Source organism: Myxocyprinus asiaticus, chromosome 15 (assembly GCF_019703515.2).
Source record: "Myxocyprinus asiaticus isolate MX2 ecotype Aquarium Trade chromosome 15, UBuf_Myxa_2, whole genome shotgun sequence".
Lineage (NCBI taxonomy): Eukaryota > Metazoa > Chordata > Actinopteri > Cypriniformes > Catostomidae > Myxocyprinus > Myxocyprinus asiaticus.
In genome coordinates this window covers 9768971-9791227 of record NC_059358.1, presented here as the reverse complement: position 1 = coordinate 9791227, position 22257 = coordinate 9768971, and the positions used below count along the sequence as shown (strand labels likewise).

The 22257-nt window shown below is 38.3% G+C and overlaps 1 protein-coding gene across 1 annotated transcript; it reads left to right on the top strand.

Moving 5' to 3' along the window:
- Positions 1-533: 533 nt before the first annotated feature.
- Positions 534-19851, top strand: LOC127453463 (protein LYRIC-like). Its single transcript, XM_051719829.1, has 13 exons — positions 534-1017; positions 1176-1265; positions 2517-2601; positions 7154-7354; positions 8202-8255; positions 8378-8548; positions 8730-8789; positions 11768-11830; positions 11933-12054; positions 14312-14422; positions 14533-14622; positions 14735-14834; positions 18683-19851. The coding sequence occupies exons 1-13, from the start codon at positions 685-687 to the stop codon at positions 18748-18750; spliced, it is 1548 nt and encodes a 515-aa protein (XP_051575789.1). The 5' UTR covers positions 534-684; the 3' UTR covers positions 18751-19851.
- Positions 19852-22257: the final 2406 nt, after the last annotated feature.

The window sequence follows — 22257 nt, the reverse complement described above, 5'->3', positions numbered from 1 at the left end:
TCTGGCAGAAGCTCTGGGAGAAAGAGGTGAAGGGGAGGCATCTTTACAAGATACAGAAAAATGTAGCCATGGGAGGAGGAATGATAGAATTATTGAGAAGGACTAGAATCCGTATACGTAGGTCATACTGGGCTGAATGCAAATTTACAAAAAATTAATAAGCATCCTACAGGGCTATGCAGTAATTGTAATGAATCAGAAACAGTTGAACACATCCTTCTACACTGCATAACATACTACAGTGAAAGACAGGTATTGCAATCAAAGTTACAGGAAAAGGGAATCAATACAATGTCTCTAGAAAATCTTCTGGCTAAAAAACATGGGAGAATACCAATAAGAGATGCTGTTTTGAGGTTTCTAAAAGCAACAGAAGTGGAGTCAAGAGTATAGTTGTACCCTAAATCATATATTATCATATATAGGATTACTTGTCCTTCCCTATCGCTGCCCCACACTCCAGTTCAGTTGGTGGCGGTAATGCACCAAAAGGGTTTGCCAACCGCCAATAAACTCAAAAGAGGAGAAAGAAGAATAAGATCAAAGAAGAAAAGCAGCAGTCATCATTCGGTGGCACGCTGGCAATAGGTTTGCACAGCAATGTCTTTTCCCGTGTCCGTGTAAATATAGAAACATACTGATCTTGTGAATGATCACACGCCGGTGCCAGCACAACACGTCGCAATGGCACCGGGTTGGCAAGAGATCGCTGCACAGCATGTGGAGCAGATCACGGGATATATGAGAGAAGTCCTGTCGTCCGGCCTCGTCCTTTTGAAGTCTGAGCTGGGAATAGACTTGGGCTTGAATCCCGATCAGTGCGCTCCATGGGTGCTGCTCTTAACAGTCTGGGTCGGTCTGGTCCTGATGCTGGTTTTATGGGTCTCCGTGTGTCGTGGTGTCTCGAAAAGGTTTTCAGTGGAGATCGACAACACCAGTCCAGCTCCACCGGTGACGAAACCAGACCACAAAGCTGATGAGCCGAAGAGAAGGAACAGAAAGAAGACTTCGGAGAAGGTTTGGTTATTGTTTTCTGACATAAGTGAGACAATATTGGCCATTCAGGCATCTGTACTCCATTCAAAGCAGCTTTTTACCTGACTAAATCAAAATTACGCAGTTGTATGAGACGCCTGCATTACTGTGTCCATTTGTTTTTTTAAAATGATTCACAGAAAGCTCATAGGAATGGTCTTGCTGTTGAACCACTGGAAGATGCCAAGGTGGTGGAAACTCAAGGACTACAAGATATGAAGACTGACAAGGTATTGGTATACACTGACTTGTTTCTGACATGCGTCACTTTGAAATTTTGGTTTAACTTGATTTCAACACACTCATTACATATGTAATGTTTGGGTGTTTTAATCATGCTATCACAAATGCTCAGGATACTGACTTATTCTGAATAAATTCTATTTAATAATTTTATAGGCTATGCATACAAAATTCTATGTTAAAGGGGTAGTTCATGCAAAAATGTAAATTCTCTCATAATTTACTCTCACTCATGCCATCCCAGATGTGAATGACTTTCTTCTGCAGAACACACATTATGATTTTTAAAAGAATATCTTCGTTCTGTAGGTCCATGCAATGCGAGTGAATGGTGGCCAGAACTCTGAAGCGCCAAAAAGCACATAAAGGCAGCATAAAAGTAATCCATAAGACTCCAGTGGTTAGATCCATAGGATAGTTAGTGTGTGAGAAACAGTTCAATATTTAAGTCCTTTTTTACTATAAATCTCCACTTTCAATTTCACATTCTTTTGTTTTTGGCGATTCGCATTCTTTGTGCACATTGCCACCTAATGGGCACGGAGGAGAATTTATAGTAAAAAAAAAAAAAAAAAGGACTTAAATATTGACCACTGGAGTCGTATGGATTACTCTTCTGTTGCATTTATGTACTTTTTGTAGCTTCAAAGTTCTGGTCACCATTCAGTTGCATTGTATGGACCTACAGAGCTGAGATATTCTTCTAAAAAACACTAAAAAGTGTTGCGCAGAAGAAAGTAAGTCATACACATCTAGGATGGCATGGAGGTAAGTTAATGATGAGAGAATTTTAATTTTTGGGTGAACTATCCTTTTAATTAGTGATCCCATGACCAATCAGAACTTCCCATACCTTTTAATCTAATCAGTTATTGGCTTAAGAACAATAGATCAGATATGTAAATATTACAACATTTACTCATACACTCAGTAAATTGAAGACTTTATGTACTGAAGGAGGGAAGATAGTAAAACAAATACTAATTTCCATAGGTGAGGAAAGAAATGAGTTATAGGAAGTTTTGTATGACGTTTGACTCCGTGTCGAACACCATATGTGTCTATTTAGATTCAAAGGCATTTACTTGAAATGACCAAATGACCATCTGGACTTGCAAATGTAGAAAATCTGATTTAGATTTCTGCAGATTGGCTGAGCAATGTCTGGTGCAAATACATTTTTCTTAGGTACAAATTGTAACAGATAACCGTCTTCCTGTCATTCTGTGTGGTGTTAGGCAAAGAAGAATAAGAAAAAGCCAAAGCAGCCTGTAAAAGAGAAGAAGTCCTCTACATCTGCTGATGGCAAAGAACCTGATGAAGGTACAGTATGTTTTAATTTACATGTAGTATATAGGTAGTTGAAGCATAACATGTCCATTTTTTTATCAACATCAAGATTTATTGGGGTCGTGACCTGAGGAATTACATTTTCGTTGATCTTTTGACATGTAGGTGCTCATTGTAATATAAAACACACTGAAAGTTCCAGAACTCAAAACTTCCTCTTCTCTGCAAAAACAGCATTTGTTGAAACCAAGCTGCCAAAACGACTCGTCCTCTACTTCCTCCACATTTTGATGTCACACTGTGATAGACATTTACAACTGACCACCTCCACAACAACACATTACACACTTTACTAATATTATAAGTGAATAGTGAAATAAGTGAAAACATATTAAAATAATAAAACAAAGGGATGTTATGACTCTCTTAATGTTTTTATATAAATGTGTTGGGGAAAGTGTACGTTTGTAGGTGCTGTGACATTTTTAGTCACTATTTTTCCAACAAGTTCATTTTAAATGGTGTGACAAATTTTGTATTAATAGTCTTTCATTTAATATGGTCATAAAAACTGTATATATAATCATTATAAAACAATAAGCGAAATGCTGTTTAAATTTTTTTTATCCTTGATTATTGCCTGTACAGCCACAGGACATGTCAACTTCCCAAAAGTATTTCATGTTAACTACCTATAAAAGTATTTATTGTAGTTAATAATTATTTAGGTCATTATCTCATACAGTCCAGACCAAAGCCTTTGTGTAATGGATAGCTATGACTCAATAGTTATTTAGAATTGACTGCTTATTTGCATACGAGAGTCAGTATCTTGTCATTATTCAGGGTTATCACGTGTCCTGGAAAATCTGGAATTTTGCAATGCAGTTTTCCAGGCATGGAAATTGATAAATATCGCTAAATGTCCTGAAAAATAATTATTTGTCCTGGATATATTAGTATAATAAAATTTAGTGATTGTGTTGCTAACAAGGTTTTTGTTACATGTTCAAAAACATGGTAGTGATCGGGATTCGGAATAGGTGCCAAATACACAAATCGGTATTGTTTTGTCACTGCCAGCGGCTGCACATTGTGAAACAACATCAACGGTTGACTGTCATGACCGAAGCCCTGTCACATACTGTACAATCTCTGCTTATCTGCTCTCATCTCTGCTTTTCACCAAGGAAATAGTTTAAGTATTGATGTAGTCCGAAATGTGATTGTTTTTTTCTTTCTTCATTCCAACATTGCTATTGTGTTTATTGTCTAACTACGAAAACATTTGAGGACAAAAATTTTAGACAATGGTGACGGCCGGGCCGCTGATTTATTTATTTATTTATTTATTTTTTCACACACCGAGGTGGTTGAGTGGTGATGCGGACTTTACACCTGGGAATGTAAATTAATTTTGAATAAGTCAGCGATCGGAGCCTGCAATGCGGAAAACGCGGACGAAATAACGGAATCCAGTCATAAAAATGGCATTAGCTACAAAACGTAGAATGTCACAGAATTTGACATATTTGGGATGAAAATTAATGTTTAAATACATAATTAATAAAATTAAAGTTGTGATATGTCCTGGTGTGATTATTAAACTGGAAAAGACTGCAATTTAATTCAATATGTAATCTACAGGTGCAGTGTTTTAAAATGAATGTGTTTGAAGCTGGCCGCTCATACACTGAAAACACCTCATCATGATCAGACATGCTCTCTGTGTGTGTGTGGGGGGGGGGGTTAGATGACAGAGCAGCGTACTCTGAAGCGCACAGCACATGCAGACTACATATTTAATTACAGTTGAAGTCAGAAGTTTACATATACTTAGATTGAAGTCATTAAAACTAATTTTTTTAACCAATCCACTGATTACATATTAGCAAGCTATAGTTTTGGCAAGTTGTTTAGGACATCTACTTTGTGCATGACACAAGTAATTTTTCCAACAGTTGTTTACAGACAGATTGTTTCACATTTAATTGTCTATATCACAATTCCATTGGGTCAGAAGTTTACATACACTAAGTTAACTGTGCCTTTAAGCAGCTTGGAAAGTGATGTCAAGCCTTTAGGCAATTAGCCAATTAGCTTCTGACAGGCTAATTGGAGTCAACTGGAGGTGAACCTGTGGATGTATTTTAAGGCCTACCTTCAAACTCAGTGCCTCTTTGCTTGACATCATGGGAAAATCAAAAGAAATCAGCCAAGACCTCAGAAAAAAACATTGTGGACCTCCACAAGTCTGGTTCATCCTTGGGAGCAATTTCCAAACACCTGAAGGTACCATGTTCATCTGTATGATGGTTCTACAAGTATAAACACCATGGGACTATGCAGCCATCATACTGCTCAGGAAGGAGACACATTCTGTCTCCTAGAGATGAACATTGTTTGGTGTTAAAAGTGAAAATCAATCCCAGAACAACAGCAAAGGACCTTGTAAAGGTGCTGGAGGAAACAGGTAGACAAGAATCTATAGCCACAGTAAAACGAGTCCTATATCGCATCTTATCACGTGGTTTGTTGAGCGCGTTACCGTAGAAACATGGTGCGTGTGGAGTCTTCATGCCACCCACCGCGGCATCCACACACAACTCGCCACGCGCCCCACTGAGAGCGAACCACATTATAGCGACCATGAAGAGGTTACCCCATGTGACTCTACCCTCCTTAGCAACCGGGCCAATTTGGTTGGAGTCACTCGGGACACCCTGGGATTCAAACTCGCATCTCCAGGGGTGGTAGTCAGCGTCTTTACACGCTGAGCTACCCAGGCCCCGTAAATAACTGCTTTTTAGAGTTTAATAATCACACTGGGCCATGTACCGAACTGCTTATCTGGAGGTGAGAAATTAAAGTAAAAACACATAGAAATGCCAAAATAAAAGCTTGATATAAATCGATCCATGAAACGGAATGAATATATATATATATATTACACAGATGAGCCACAACATTAAAACCACCTGCCTAATATTGTGTAGGTCCCCCTCGTGCTGCCAAAACAGTGCCAACCCGCATCTAAGAATAGCATTCCGAGATGATATTCTTCTCACCATAATTGTACAGAACGGTTATCTGAGTTACCGTAGACTTTGTCAGTTCGAACCAGTCTGGCCATTCTCTGTTGACCTCTCATCAACAAGGCATTTCCGTCCACAGAACTGCCGCTCACTGGATGTTTTTGGCACCATTCGGAGTAAATTCTAGAGACTTGTGCTTGAAAATCCCAGGAGATCAGCAGTTACAGAGATACTTAAACCAGCCCATCTGGCACCAACAATCATGCCATGGTCCAAATCACAGAGATCCAATTATTTCCCCATTCTGATGGTTGATGTGAACATTAACTGAAGCTCCTGACCCATATCTGATGATTTTCTGCACTGCACTGCTGCCACACATTTGAAAACCTGTCCTTTTGTACAAAATGAGTTACAGTTAATGTCACAAATTTGCTTATTTGATTACTGATCACGAAATTTTGTGCAATCTTAAATGTTTCTTTTATGTCATTACTTTTTTCAAAATCACACAGAGGGGTAATTACTAGCATGCAATTAACAGCGAGAGAGGAGCAGGCTATTTTACTTGTATGAAGTTTTTCGCACCTGCATTCCAATCTACATCTTGATGTAATCCTTCCTCCTGATCACGCAGTGCATTTTCATCTGCTGATTGGGAGACAAAACACTTTTAAAGTGTGACGGGACTCATGCTGCGTGTGCAAGCCATTGGCGCATCACAAGCCGATCAGTTATTTAGCCATTTTCAATGAATCACACCTCCAGAATCCTAAAACTTTATTTCCAGTTTTAATTTATATTTTGATTAGACTCAGATTTTTATGTTTTCTCTTTTAATCTTTTAATGTCATTTTGAGTGTGACTGGTTTTAGGAGGGTGTACCTGATGCTGGGTTGGAAATCTCCAGGATTAATAGTAGTCTTTTCTTTATTACATCACGTGTTGTTCTGAAAGCAAAAAGAAACAAATGAAACACGGAATGTAGGCTGTCATCCTCGTAACCTGAACGAAGCAAAGCGGGCGCGTTTACTCGCGTGAGTAACCGAACGTGAAGCGCCGTCAGTTCGTGATGCACGAATGACATGCACGCGCTACAGGAATCTGTTGGGTATACTGCAGTCTCGTCACATTTTAATTTTTTGTTTAGTCTCCAATTCAGCTCATGAAAACATGAGGAAGGATTACATCAAGATGTAGATTGGAATGCAGGTGCGGAATTTCATCTAAATAAAATAGTCTACTCCTCTCCCTGTTGCTGGCATGCCAGTGATTACCCCTCCGTGTGCCAATGCTGGCACACGTGCCATAGGTTGCCGACCCCTGGTTTAAACGAATACATTTTATTGGACACTATTTTGATATTCAAACTTAATTAAACTGCTGAATACAGAATTCAGAAAAAATAATTATCCAATAACCACAATATATTTTATGACCTCTTGTGTGTTTTTGCTTGAACATTACACCTGCTGGGCACATGAATGTCCTGGAAAATTGTGCCTTGGAAAAAGTGGGAATACTGATAATTATGTTATCATATCTGTCAGGTACCTGGGAGACCAAGGTCAGTAACCGTGAGAAACGGCAACAACGGAGGAAGGACAAGACTACAAGTGATGGGTCAGCCAGCCCAAAAGCAGCAGTGGTGGAGAGTGCCATTAGTGTCATGGAGCAAGTCTGCACCAGCCCTGAAGATCCTGAAACCACCACCATTGCATCTACACCTCCAGTCCATATAGAAGTGGAGGGTATGTTTACTACTGGAGTCCAGTAAAGTAATCGTTCACCCAAAAATGAGAATTCTCTCATCATTTACTGACCATCCCAGATGTGTTTGACTTTCTTTCTTCAACAGAACACAGACAAAGATTTTTAGACGAAAATATCAGCTCTGTAGGTCCAAACAATGCAAGTGAATGGTGATCAGACCTTTGTAGCTCCAAAACTCACATAAAAGAAACATAGAAGTAATCCATAAGAATCCAGTGTTTAAATCCAAATCTTTAAAAGCGATATAATGTGTAGGTGAGAAACAGATAAAAATGTAAGTCCTTTTTTTACTCTAAATCTCCACTTTCACTTTTACATCTGAAAGTCACATGTGGTGCCCGTTTAGTTTCATTTTCACTTCTGAAAATGAAAGTTAAAGTGGAGATTTATAGTTAAAAAAAAAAAAAAAAGGACTTAAATATTGTTCTGTTTCTCACCCACACCTATTATATTCTTTCTGAAGATATGGATTCAACCACAGGAGTCATGTGGATTACTTTTATATTTCCTTTGTGATTTATAATGTGAGCTACAAATGTCTGATCACCATTCACTTGCATTGTTTGGACCTACAGAGCTGAGATATTTTTCTAAAAATCTTCATTTGTGTTCTGCTGAAGAAAGTAAGTCATACACATCTGGGATGGCATGAGGGGGAGTAAATGATGAGAGAATTTTCATTTTTGAGTGAACTATCCCTTTTAGAAAATCTATTTTGACTATATAAGATAAGTTTGTGATTTGTTTTCCATTTTCAAGATATTAATGAACAGGCTTGAATGAATGATTAGGGAACCTAAATTATACTCTTTTCTCACTTTTTAGTTGAACCACCTCAAATTGAAGCAAGTTATGTACGAGACACTGTAATTCCACAAGGTAATTAAGTTTATAAAATTTACAAACTGTACAAAAAGTTTATTCAATGTAATTGATTGATTAAAGGGTAGCAGAAATGTTTTCTTTTTTGCAACTAATCAGCTAAACCTGTGCTCTTATAGTGACACCATATTGGCAAGAAGTGCTGTCTGTTAATGGTTCTGGCTGGAGTGATCTTGGCCTGCAGCTTCCTCCTCAAATGGCCAGTGTTCAGGCAGAGAGCTGGACCAGCATGAGTATCCCGACTGAGCATCAGACTACTGAACCCTCTGTCTGGCCCCAAGATATGGAAGGTACAAAAAATGATTATTATTTAGCACTAGTCCTTAAAAGTAAGCCCATGTCATGAGTGTCCCCAGTCTTACCTTATTTTTCTGGATAAAACAGTTGCAAACCTTCTAGTAAGTATACATGATACTTATCTCTGTCTTGTCTTGATTTTTTTATAAAAATGTTTTTAATTTCTTAATTCAGGTTCATGGACCATTGTGGATAAATTGCATATTCCAGTCTCATTCAGTGGATTAACTGCTGGTAAGTATTATTTATTAAAGGCATAGTATGAGTAACCTAGAGCCAAGAGCTGTTTCACTTAATACTAACTGTAGTATCACCACTGACACCATGATTTGTCACAATACACATTGTAAATACTTAGACAATATGAAATACAATTTGATCTTATTACTTCCTTAAAGGGATAGTTCAACCAAAAATGAAAATTCTCTTATCATTTACTCACCCTCATGCCATCCCAGATGTGTATGCCTTTCTTTCTTCTGTAGAACATAAATTATGATTTTTAGAGGAATATTTCAGCTCTATAGGTCCTCACAATACAAGTGAATGGGTGCCAGAATGTTGAAGCTCCAAAATCCACATAAAGGGAGCATAAAAGTAATCCATACGACTCAAGTGTTTTAATCCATATCTTCAGAAGTGATATGATAGGTGTGGGTGAGAAATAAATATATATATATTTTTTTTTTTGCTAGAAATTCTTCTCCCTGCCCAGTAGGGGCCGGTATGCATGAGGAATGTGAATCACCAAAAACACAAGAATGTGAAAGTGATCTGTTTCTCACCCACACCTATCATATTGCTTCTGAAAACAAAAATTGAACTACTGAATTCTTATGGATTACTTTTATGGTAACTTGTGGTTTTTTTTTGTTTTTTTTTTTTGCTTCAAAATTTTGGCACCCATTCACTTGCATTGTATGGATCAAAGAGCTGAGAATTTCTTCTAAAAAATCTTCAAAGAAAGTCACACATCTGGGATGGCATAAAGGCCTGTTCACACCAAGTCCATTTTTTCGGTACAAATGTTTGTTCCGAGTGAGCTTTTGTACGGTAACCATGCAATCCTATGGCATTATGCACACCGGGTCCGACAAATCGTCCGTCGACAATCTGAAGGTTTATTTATGGATAGTGTTACAAATTTTTTTTTTTTTTTTTGTCTTCGGATTGCGATGAAAACTGACTGACCAATGAGATAAGAGGTTATTGTCAGTTGCTGCAGCTGCTCAATCCAGCGTGTTGGTGGTGCTAATCAACTGGCAAACACCGGCATACATGCAGCTGATACCCCTGAAAATTATATAATTACAAATAAATAGTTGCAGTTCATGAACCCTTTGTACTGCAAACATAAACCTGTTCTGTTTTTGAAAGTCTGCTTATTTTTTTATTTTTTTGTCTTAATGTACGTTATTTAATATGTAAATCACTGTGCCTGTTATATTCTCATGGCATTAAAAATAGCAACAAGGTTCAGCAATTCATTTGCACTGAGCTTGTTGAAATTCCCCGAAAAAGACTCTTTATATGCTATATTTCATTGTAGACAAACGAATTGTAGAACCACACTGCTATTTTTAATGCAAGTGTAATATAACAGTATTGCAATCATTTTAATAAAGACCGAAAGCCAGGGTATTCTTTTAAATTCTTTGAATATTAGTCATCATAGTTTACAATATACCTGTTATTGTACAGTATTCCATGTGTATTTATATCACAGTACCTTGTGTTATATTATCCAGGCATTAATTCAGGCATTATAAAAAGAGAAATTGGCTTCAGGTGTCCGTTTGTAATATACTCATAGCAAAATACATGTGCAAATAAATATCCAACAGCGCTCGTTACTCAACTCCTCAAAATGCATCAACACCATGGAAAGAACATAATGAAACAGTTATAACAAATTAGGTAAATAAATGCTTTAACAGCATTCAATATATTAATCTCTAACAGCTGAAGGTGCGGGATGAGACTGGTAGGACAACAGCGCCGCCTACTGTACAGGAGTGTAATAGTTTTGTTTAATTTTTTACGGACTCTGTGTGAATAGACCTTCCGTCAGAGGTTCGTCTCGTAAAATCGTCACGGATTTGGTGAACAGGCCTTATGGGTGAGTAAATAATGAGAGAATTTTCATTTTCTGGTGAACTATTCCTTTAATAAACAGTCTTGGTGTTACTGTGCATGATTCATCAGTGCATGCTATTAAGTTAAATAGTATACAAAAATATTTGCTTTTTATAACCTTGCATTAAAATGTAATAACTTTCTCTGCCTCTGAAATAACTTTTCAATATTAAAGGGATAGTTCACCCAAAAATGGAAATTCTCTCATCATTTACTCACCCTTCTTGCATCCCAGTTGTGTATGACTTTCTTCAGCAGAAAACAAATAAAGATTTTTAGAAGAATATTTCAACTCTGTTGGTCCATATAATGCAAGTGAATGGGTGCCAATTTTGAAGCTCCAAAATCCACATAAAGGGAGCATAAAAGTAATCCACATGACTCCAGTGGTTAAATCCATGTGTTCAGACATGATTTGATAGGTGTGGGTGAGAAACAGATCAATATTTAAGTAATTTCTTATCATAAATTCTCCTCCCTGCCCAGTAGGGGGTGATGTGCATTAGGATTGTGAATCACCAAAAACATAAGGAGAAAGTGAAGTGGACTGAGCATGGAGGAGAATTCATAGTAAAAAAATAAAAGGACTTAAATATTGATCTGTTTCTCACCCACACCTATCATATCGCTTCAGAAGATACGGATTTAACCACCAGAGTCGTCTGGAGTAATTTTATGTTGCGCTTATGTGGATTTTGGAGCTTCAACATTTTGGCATTCATTCACTTGCATTGTATGGACCTACAGAGCTGAAATATTCTTCTAAAAATCTTCATTTGTGTTCAGCAGATGAAAGAAAGTCATACACATCTGGGATGGCATGAGGGTGTGTAAATGATGAGAGAATTTTCATTTTTGGGTGAACTAACCCTTTAAATGATATTAATGTTAATATCAAAGCTTAAATATAATCCAATCAAATCTTTAGGGATAAGTCCCTAAAGTCCCTATTTCCTGCTAAATACTCTATTTTATTCAGAAACATGTCATATTATGTATGCTAAATGTGTTGCATGCTAAAAAAAAAACAATTGTTTTCATTAACCAAAAAAAAAAATCTTGTCCTGTGTTTGCAGTCCCTGACTTGAGTTGGAGTGCTCAGCCTCCTGTTCAAGTGGATGACGAATGGTCCGGAATAAGTACGAATTTTTACACGCCCAAAACTTGTTCTCACATATCTACAAAATCACATTTGCTCAGTGTTATGGACCTCTTAAGAATTGCTGTTTTTGGTTTCTTAGACAGCGCATCTGCAGATCCATTGTCTGATTGGAACGCTCCATCAGAGGAGTGGGGCAACTATGTGGAGCAGCGGCCTGTGCACGCTGCACCATTGGAGCAACCAGTCCTGGTGGTGGCACAGGTTAGTCGGTTGTAGCCTTCTGTTTAACACAAAACATAGGGTAACGTGAGCGTGCATTTACATTCTAAAGGCCCTGGCATGCTCGCAGTGAAGTGCTTCTTTCTTTGCTCGAAGCTAAAAAGAAGTTCGAAACAGCTGAGCAACGGCATGCAGTTAGCGAACACTCAGACACCAGCCACGCCACTGGGGGAGGCGTTTAGAGGAGCGTTTAAATATGAGGATGCACATGACTACAAATAAAATCTTAACTAATGTGACATGTAAATGTGTTGTCAGTAGGGTTGCAACTAACGATTATTTTGATAATCGACTAATCTAACAATTATTAGAACGATTATTCGACTATTCGGGCGATTATTGCAATGATTAATCATTAGCTCTTAACCGACTGTTCAGCTTGTGCCCCCGACTTAAAAGGTTGTATTAAACGTGCTTGCTAACAATAAAGAGGACAAAATCATCTTTTAAAAATATCTCGAAATGACATTCACTGAATTAAAGGGAAAAATACTTTTTATTAAGTTTAATTCAGTAAAAATTTCACTATAAAAAAATCCTATTGTTATCAAGTGTATTTGTCTTTTTATTTTTTTCATTTAAAATTGTCTAAAAATCCTTAAAACAAGATACATTTACTTAAGAAGTAACAGAAGATATTTAGACTTGCTTTAAGAGAATGTATCTTAAATATAAGTGTATTTTGTATATAAGTGTATTTTTTCACTTTTTCTACTTGCGAGTGCAGTAAAGACTAAAACTTATATTCAAGATCTATTCTCTAAAAGCAAGTCTAAACATCTTATATTCTGCTTCTCAAGTGAATGTATCTTTTTTTAAATGATTTTTAGATATTTTAAAATATTTGTATTTTTAATATTATATTCAACATTTTCAGATAAAAAAAAAAAATCTTCTGCAGTATAGCTGCTAAAGTAAATGTACATTGTTTTTTGCAGTGTATAATGGGGCGAAGACTACCTCTCTCACCTTTCTGTTCACTTCAGTCCATCATTAACTCCATTAATTAGCTGCGTTTTGCCAGTTTTCTTCACGAAAAGAAATCCACAGTGACATATATTATGACTCAATAAGTTGCCATCACGTTATAATCTAGCTGCATTAAGCACGCGCACTCGAGGGATGAACGTCCCCGTAACAGAGTGTACCTCATCCGGGTACAGTTTCAATCTCTCCCCCTTGGATCGGGACACTTCGCGCAACTCATAGAAGAGGTGCTGACCGCACAGAGAAATGCCAGTTTCCTAATTATTTTAACTTTAATAAAGCTATAACGCATTAAATAGAACTGCATTAAAGATGTAACGCCGGGGTGTTTCCTTTAAAGATGCTCGACACGCAAGTTTTTCTTAAGCTGAGCGTCAGCTCCAGCTCTGCTTATTCCACAACAAGAGTGCTTCTGTATTTACTTATTTTGTATTTTTGCATTATAATTCCCTCATACTTTGCGATCTACATCACCTAAAGCTGTTTGGAAAGTTTAGAGTGCGTCTGGACTGTGAGTTGCAGTGCTGCTCTTGTGTGCAATCATTAGAGTTTCATATGATCTTATGTTACGTTAAGATCAAACGACTGTTCGACAACAAACATTTTTTATTGTCGACAATATCGACCAGTCGTTTCAGCCCTAGTTGTCAGTGACTTCATGCCTCATTCTATGAGTAGAATTGACATGAGATCAGTAAAAAAAAAGCTGTTTTAACTACTCAATGATTTAAAGTAATATAAATACAGTAGATAATGTGTCATTTGTCATGTTTACATTCTGCTCTCATGGTGCTAATGCGCTAACATGCTATATGTGTCCATAATATGTGCCGGTTACACTGTTATTATAATTTATAATGACACTAATCCTACTGCAAAGATTGGTGTACAATAGTGTTAATAGGTAGAATACTGACAAAAGAATTATGATAGAGGCATATCTTACTAAGGGCAGGTGTGTGAATGGCTTTCATTTACAGATGCCACATGAGTGAATGGGAACTTGGAGAATTTGAGTAGATTTGATTCCTTTTGTAGACTAACCAAAAAATTGCATGAAATGTTCTTGGAAAATGTCCCTATGTGAACGGTAATACAAATGTAGGTAAGTTTGCAGTTTGCTAATAACTCTGCATGCCAGTGTGTTCATGTTGACTAAGCTCCAGGTCACACCTACCGATGGCATGGACCAATAGCAGGAAAGCAGCCGGTACAAAGTTTTGCCTACTATATTTCTCTGTCCATTCATAAGGAGTCTGATACTGAGAAAGAGAAAGATGAAGTAGGTGCTCCTGGTAGTGGTAAGGCTAAAAAGAAGAAAAAGAAAAAGAAGAAGGTAGAAGATGCTGGACCATCTGCTCAGGTGAGGACATAACCAATGTTTCTATGCCCAGAAATGATCCATAAAGTCTTGATTGGCTACTCCTGACCTAATGCTACACTTGATAAATATTTTTCTTTGAATCTTCTCAGGTCCAGTCCCAAGTGAAGGCAGAGAGAGACATGAGCGCTGCAGCACAGGCACTGAGCACGGCAGGAAATATCTTCGCTGCCACAGCAGGGGTGAGGATTCTTTAGTTTTCAACATTCGTCAGGCTTTTAGCAACAACAAACAGCTAGATCCCAAAGCACCCAGACTGCAGATCATGTGTAGTGGTGGTGTTCTCTCCCACAGACACGTGTCGAGGAGGTGACACGTGCCGTATCATCAGCTCCTGTGCAAACGCAGCAGAGACCTGAGCCAACTGACAAGCCCACACCTGTTACAACACAAAGTAGGTTTAACCATCATGTAACAATGCATTCCATGTTATATTAGCATTCAAAGTTCAATTAGGAGGTCAGTTTAGTTTTATTTTATTTTTATTTTTCTCCTATAATGACCTATTATCTGCTTGAGTGTGGATAGTTAAAAAATGAAGACTGTCGGGGGGCCTGGGTAGCTCAGCAATTAAATTCGCAAGTTCGAATCCAGGGCATGCAGAGTGACTCCAGTCAGGCTTCTTAAGCAACCAATTGGCCCGGTTGCTAGGGTGGGTAGAGTCACGTTGGGTTAACCTCCTCGTGGTCGCTATAATGTGGTTCTCGCTCTTGGTGGGGCACGTGGTGAGTTGTGCGTGGATGCCGCAGAGAATAGCGTGAAGCCTTCACATGTGCTAGGTCTCCGTGGTAATGCGCTCAACAAGCCACGTGACAAGATGCGCGGATTGACGGTCTCAGACGCTGAGGCAATTGAGATTCATCCTCCGCCACCTGGATTGAGGTGAGTCACTACGCCACCACGAGGACCTAGAGTGCATTGGGAATTGGGCATGCCAAATTGGGGAGAAAAGGGGAGAAAATGCCAAGAAAAAGAAAAAAATGAAGACTGTCAAAGTTGCGTATTGTATGTGATTGAAGATGTATAAAGGAATATTCCAGGTTCGGTACAAGGTAAGCTCATTTGACAGCATTTGTGGCATAACGTTGATTACCACAAAGATAATTATGATTCATCCCTCCTTTTCTTAAAAAAAAAATAAAATAAAAAGGCAAAACTCAAGATTACAATGAGGCCAATTTTTGGAGGGTTTAAAGGCAGAAATGTAAAGTTTATAATTTTAAAAATCACTAACATTAATCCGTCTGCTAAAAGTTGTGTATTATTTGAGCTGTAAAGTTGTTTAAATCGTCATTTTTATGGTCGTTATGGGGTTTACGGTGTTACATCGTCATGGCAACAAAGTTGTTAGTGAGCAACTTAATCACACTAAAATTGTGTTAACATGCATATTGTTTGTGTTGTGGCTATACTTTTGAAAAAGTGAGTATTTTAAAGGTGCAGTATGTAACAGTCTTTATGTAATATTCGCCTTTTTTTGTTTTTTGTTTTTTGCCAATGTGTGAACGGCTTGCAACGCAACTTAAAAAATGAGCCCTTCCCGGACTTCCTAGGTTGCCTATTAAAGCCTGTAGACAGATGCGAAGGGAGTGGGTCGGTTTTGCCGGGAAAATCCAAAAGATGTGACGTTTATCCGCGCTCCCGAGAGCCTTGCCTCAGTGCTTCCGCTATTCAACAGCGACAACTGTCTGCAACACTAGGTAACGTTATCTTAGAGATGGAATCCAGCAAACCGCCGGTTCCTAGCACAACACCGACTCCTACGCATACTCTGAGTAAGCCAAAAAAAAAACATTTATTTACTGAATCCCGTCTGGCTAAGTGGGAACGTGATCGTGGTTGAGCGAAAACTACAGTGAACATCGGCAGGGCATTTGATTCCTGGAGGGAACTTCGTTCGGTTTTGGGGATAAAAACCGACCCTGAATTGGCGTTCTTCTTATTGGACAGGTAAGCTTACATAACTGCAAAGCATGTGAAATATAGTGCCATAAGGATTGATCGGTGTGATTTTACTTGATCTTGCCTGCTAACGCTGACGAATTGCAAGCTACCTTTCTTCGTAACTTTCAAATTAGGGATGCTCCGATACCACTTTTTCTCTTCCGATATCGGAAATGTCAGTATCGGCCGATACCATCCCAAGCTGATACCAGTGTTGTTTTTTTGCATAATCAGTTTAGAATATCTTTGCATTATTGTGTGGAACTAATTGTGAGTACTCTTTAATATGTAAAGAAACACAAACCTCTAACTACACATTATTTCAATATAAATGTATAGCTTATTAAGAAACACTTTATTATTAACTAGTATACTGGATAATGTAGCAGCAAAATTAACAGTAATTCCAGTCTTCAAGTCTTCAGTAGAAAAGAAACCAGTGTTGTTGTTTTTTTTGTTTTTTGTTTTTCAAAAATGTTTCAACTTGCATCTGGTCTTTAAAGGATTCAGATCTCCTTTTTGTTCAATTTAGTTGTAAGACATCAGTCCACTTTTCATTCACAAGTATTATTGTAAACAAATAATAATAAATGATTTATTATTATTATTATTATTTTAGAATTTTAAATACAATAGTAATATATTTCAATCGTGCACCTTTAACTTTAAAACTCTCTGGCTTTTATTTTTAATTTTTCTTTCTTTTTCTCTTCCCTTTTTTTCCCAATTTGCTCTAAGTCCTCGTGGTCGCATAGTGATTCGCCTCAGTCCGGGTGGCGGAGGACGAATCCCAGCTGCCTCCGCGTCTGAGACATTCAACTTGCACATCTTATCACGTGGCTTGTTGAGCGTGTTGCCACGGAGACATAGCGCGTGTGGAGGCTTCACGCCATCCACCGCGGCAACCACGCTCAACTCACCACGCGCCCCACCGAGAACAAACCACATTATAGCGACCACGAGGAGGTTACCCTATGTGACTCTACCCTCCCTAGCAACCGGGCCAATTTGGTTGCTTAGGAGACCTGGCTGGATTCACTCAGCACGCCCTGGGATTCGAACTAGCGAACTCCAGGGGTGATAGCCAGCGTCTTTACAGGAATGAACATGATTAACACACAGTATCGGATTTGGATCGGGCTCGTCAGACCGATACCCGATCCATCTAAAAACGTCAGTATCGGAGCCGATACCGATCCAGGTATCGGATCACTGCATCCCTAATTTAATATGTATCCATTTAAACATAATATGACAGATGAAATAGACTATGATGGAAATTGTACAACTCAGTCCGTCACATATTTGTTGCACAACCTCTGTGTGTTACCTGTAAAGCTGGCACTTGCATTTCAATGGCAAAAACGTCAGAAAATACAATGAAGAACACAAGTGAGGGGAGAAGTCTCTATTCATCTATTATCCATACTAAATATAATGTGAAAAGAAATGTCAGCACAAGTTGAGTTTGTCAAAATTTGTATCTAGACTTTAGGGAAGTAATCTACACCTGGACACAACAGGAGGGCTGTAAAGTGTGCAGTGTAGTACTGTAGTATATAAATATTTTTTGTTGTATTTAATTTTATGGGCATTATTAAATGTTTTAATATTACCATTTAGTAAATGTATTTAATTAATTACATTAAATGTATTTCACCCATAATTTTAGATAAAACTAAACTAAATTGACTGGACAAATTGAAAATGAAGTAGAAATAAACTAAATTAAAATTTGAAATAATAACAACTCTGGTTGTAATGACTAACGCAGCTTTCACTTTCTTTGGTGTATCTTTGAGTGGAGGGGAAAAGCAAATAATTGAAATGTCAACAGAACGCAATACGTGTGTTGAAGGACAGTTTTGTCTTCATACACCTAAAGTATATGCTTTTATTCTGAAACCACTTTGAACTTTGTTCAGCAGGATACTAATCATTTGTTTTTCGCATTTATATTGACATAGTTTTTCTTAGTTGTGAAGGTTAAAATAAGCTTAAAATATTGATGTTGAGTTTACGGTTACAATTTGAATTCAGATTCTTGAACAGATTCATTCGGACTCGGCCTGTTATGGACTCGATTGTTTAAAGACTCGGACTCGACTAAGGTGGACTCGAACCCAACACTAGTAATTAACATTATGCCACAAATGCTGTTGAATGAGCTTAACTTATATTGAACCTGGAATATTCCTTTAAATATTCACTCTACAAGTGAAACCTGTTGCTTTTTATTCCATACTTGGAGTGAATTTGACTTTATTAGTAGATTGTTTTCTACTTTTCCTCCACTAGAAAAAACAGAGGACAGCTGGGAGTCTCCAAAACAGGTCAAAAAGAAGAAGGCGCGGAGAGACACATGAGTGTGTCGCCTGTGTACACGAGAGGAGACAACATATGCAATTTATGGGTTGTACACAATTTCGGACTTGATGAGGGACTGTGCTTTTTTGATACCCCTAATCTGCTGTGTTGTGAATCCCATCCCAGTGTCCCATCCCATTAGGTGTATCTAGACCATGTACTGTAACGTTACACGTCATACGAAAGGACAATTAAAAATCGTAGTAGTTTTTCTTTATGTACATTATTTAATTATTCAGTCAATTTGATATGGTTTGTATTTTGCAGCAGAATGTTTTTTTAAGAAGAAACTAGATCCCCGGTTCATTTCGTAAAGAGCTAGGGACATATCTAGAGCTGTTTGATCAAGCAGTGTTGACCACGACACACGATATACGCACAGAAAAGTAAAGGGATCGTTCAGTCCTGCTTGAGTTCCCAGGAATCATAGATCATTGTTGTCCTGTTACATGAGAGTTTCATTCTACATACATGAAAAACTGAGGCAGCCATACTAAATGGAGTGCACTAACAGAGGAATAGTTCACCCAAAAATTAAAATCTGTCATCATTTTCTCACCCTAATGTTGTTCCAAAACAGACTTTTTTTTTCCTTTCCTTTCTTCCGTGGAATACAAAAGGAGATGTTAGGCAGAATGTGGTGACTGAGACTAATGTACTGCCTAATGTTGTCTTTTGTGTTCAATGGATGAAAAAGTGATACGGGTTTGGAACAAAATAACTGTGAGTGGCAACATGAATAATGGCAGGATTTCATTTTTTAGTGAATTTCCCTCTACCAAGTGTGTTTTCATTCTTTTCAACAGTAAATCAAGCCATATGTGAAAACTATAACTCTAAGACTCGCTGTTGTCGAGTGCAAGTAGATCTCACTAATATCAGACGAACAACTTTTTAACCTGCTTTGGTGAAGTAGTGATGTTGGCTGGGTATTTGTGATCAATGTAACACCAGGTACTGCAGTGTCAGGACACTTTCAATGCCTTAACTTATGTTGTGCAAGATGGCAGCAAAGATCTGTCAGTTGCATGCAGTTTATTCTTTCTTATTTATTGTCTTTCTTAAGTCATGTTTAACGAGTAATAAAGAGTTTCTTTGCACACCTGTCTCATTACCTGAATACTGTGACATTTACTGCAAGCAAATATTTGCTTAATTATAAGAGTTTATTTTGTAATATGGGACATGCATTCCTCAAAAGAATTTGATCCCAGAGTTGCCCAATGTACGAATAAGTATGTAGAAATGACATACTTTGGAGCATGAACTTTCTTAACCATATAAAGTTGTGTGTATCATATTTGATACATAATTTTTTTGAAAGTCTGAACATCATTAACATGATCAATACTTTGCTGAAAGACCTGTTTTATGCAACATTCTAGATGTCTACTGCCTCCAAAATGGCCGTCTTTAACTGTGATGCACATATCTTTTTGGTGTAAATTATTTTTTTTCTGATTTTGATCAAGTAAAATTAATAATATGTATATTGTTACTGATATTTCAAAATGAGTATTTGAGGAATTGAAGCAACTTGTATTTGGTTTTGTACGTTATAGAAAAATCACATTGAAAAGTGTGTATCAAATATGATACAACAGGCTTTTGAGGTATCTCTCAATTGTCATTTCATTCCATTCCATTCATGTCCACCACAATAAAAAAGAGCTTTTAAAATACTGACATATAATTTTTATAAGATGTATTTAAAGGTGCACTCAGTAATGCTAGTTACGTTGGTAACTGGTTCTGTGAAATCCAGATGACCGCCAGAGGCAGCACTTGTGGATTATCGCAGCGGCAGCTAGATAGGTCGAGAGCATATACCAACAAAGTCACGTAGTGACATAGGCTGCGCTTCGAGGATAATAGCCACATTAGCTCAGCGTTCAGCCTCGGTACGGCTATCTCGTGCATTCCGAGTGACAAAAAACGCTGAACATATAATCCAGAATTCACAGAGCCACAGTTACCTATATAACTAGCATTCTGTTTTATTCCTCCTGACTGCTAGAGGTGGTGTTTAAGCACTAGTGGATGACTCCTACCAACATAGTTATGAGGAATGCCACTCACCTGAAAAACAGTCTAGGCAACTCCTGAAGAACCGCTGAACTCACAGCATGAGGGGTAGCAACACTGACCTTGTAGAAGCGAGCAAAGGTACATTGAGAAGCCCAGGTAGCAGCTGCACAGATATCCGCCATGGAGACTCCTCTAAAGGCAGCCCAAGATGAAGACACAGCCCTGGTAGAATGACAAGAGATACCTCCTGGCAGTGGCTTTTGGGCTTTCTTGTATGCCAGAGTGATCACCTCCAAAATCCAATGTGACAGTCTCTGCTTTGATACAGCAGCACCCTTCCGGACACCATAGCAAACAAACGGCTGATCACGCAACACCTCAGGGCTCGCACAGGACACAAGGTGATCCCTCGACTCATCTGATTGGGACGAATACTGAAATGCAGCCAGATTAATAGACTGATTCACAAACCGAGGAAACAACTTTAGGAAGAATTTCTCTTTTTCTTTTTTCCACTTGTCTACCTCTTGCATCTCAACTGCATGCATTTGTTTTCTCCACTGTGTTTTACACGGATTATTGCATCAAATGCAAACATTTGCTGATTAGGAACCACATCGATCTCAAACCCTCACCACTCAAGAACAACCACAACAACAAACAGTTGCAGTAAATCATGGCATCCGCTCATGTTATTTCTTCCTGCATTGCATGCCACATGTTTACTATAGCTCCTTCCATCAGCAATGAGGGATTCACATGTGATAAATGTAAGGAATTAGTCAGGCTGACAGAAGATTTATTTAGAGACATGCATCCGAACGATAGTGGAGGTTAGTGAGAAAGAAGCCGGTAGATAATGTTTCGGATGCGGGTAATACAGCGAGCAACACACACACACTTTGGTTCCGGCTGTAGAGCCCCCACAGCAGGGCATTTGGGTGACATCTCGGCGGCATACTTGCTCAGCAAAGCGACACCACTCTCCCATTCCTGTTAGGGTTTCCAATTGATTCTCCCCACTCAGTGATGCACCCACTGAGAATCATGTTGAAAAAGCCTTAATAATTGGTGATTCTATTGTAAGGAACGTGGAAATGGAGACTCCAGCCACCATTGTTAAATGCATTTCCGGGGCTCGAGCATCTGACAGATGAAATTTACAAATGCTGGCTAACGCTAAACGTTGATTTTCTAAAATTGTTATTCATGTCGGCACTAACGATGTCTGGCTTTGCCAGTCGGAGATCACTAAAGATAATGTTAAAGAGGTGTGTGAACTTGCAAAAACTATGTCATGTTCTGGCCCCCTCCCTCCTCTTCATGATGATGAGGTTTATAGTAGACTAGTGTCACTGAATGGTTGGATGTCCGAGTGGTGTCCGGAGAATAGCATAGGATTTATAGACAATTGGAAGATTTTTTGGGGTAGACCTGACCTGCTAAAGAGAGACAGACTCCAACCCTCCAGGGAAGGT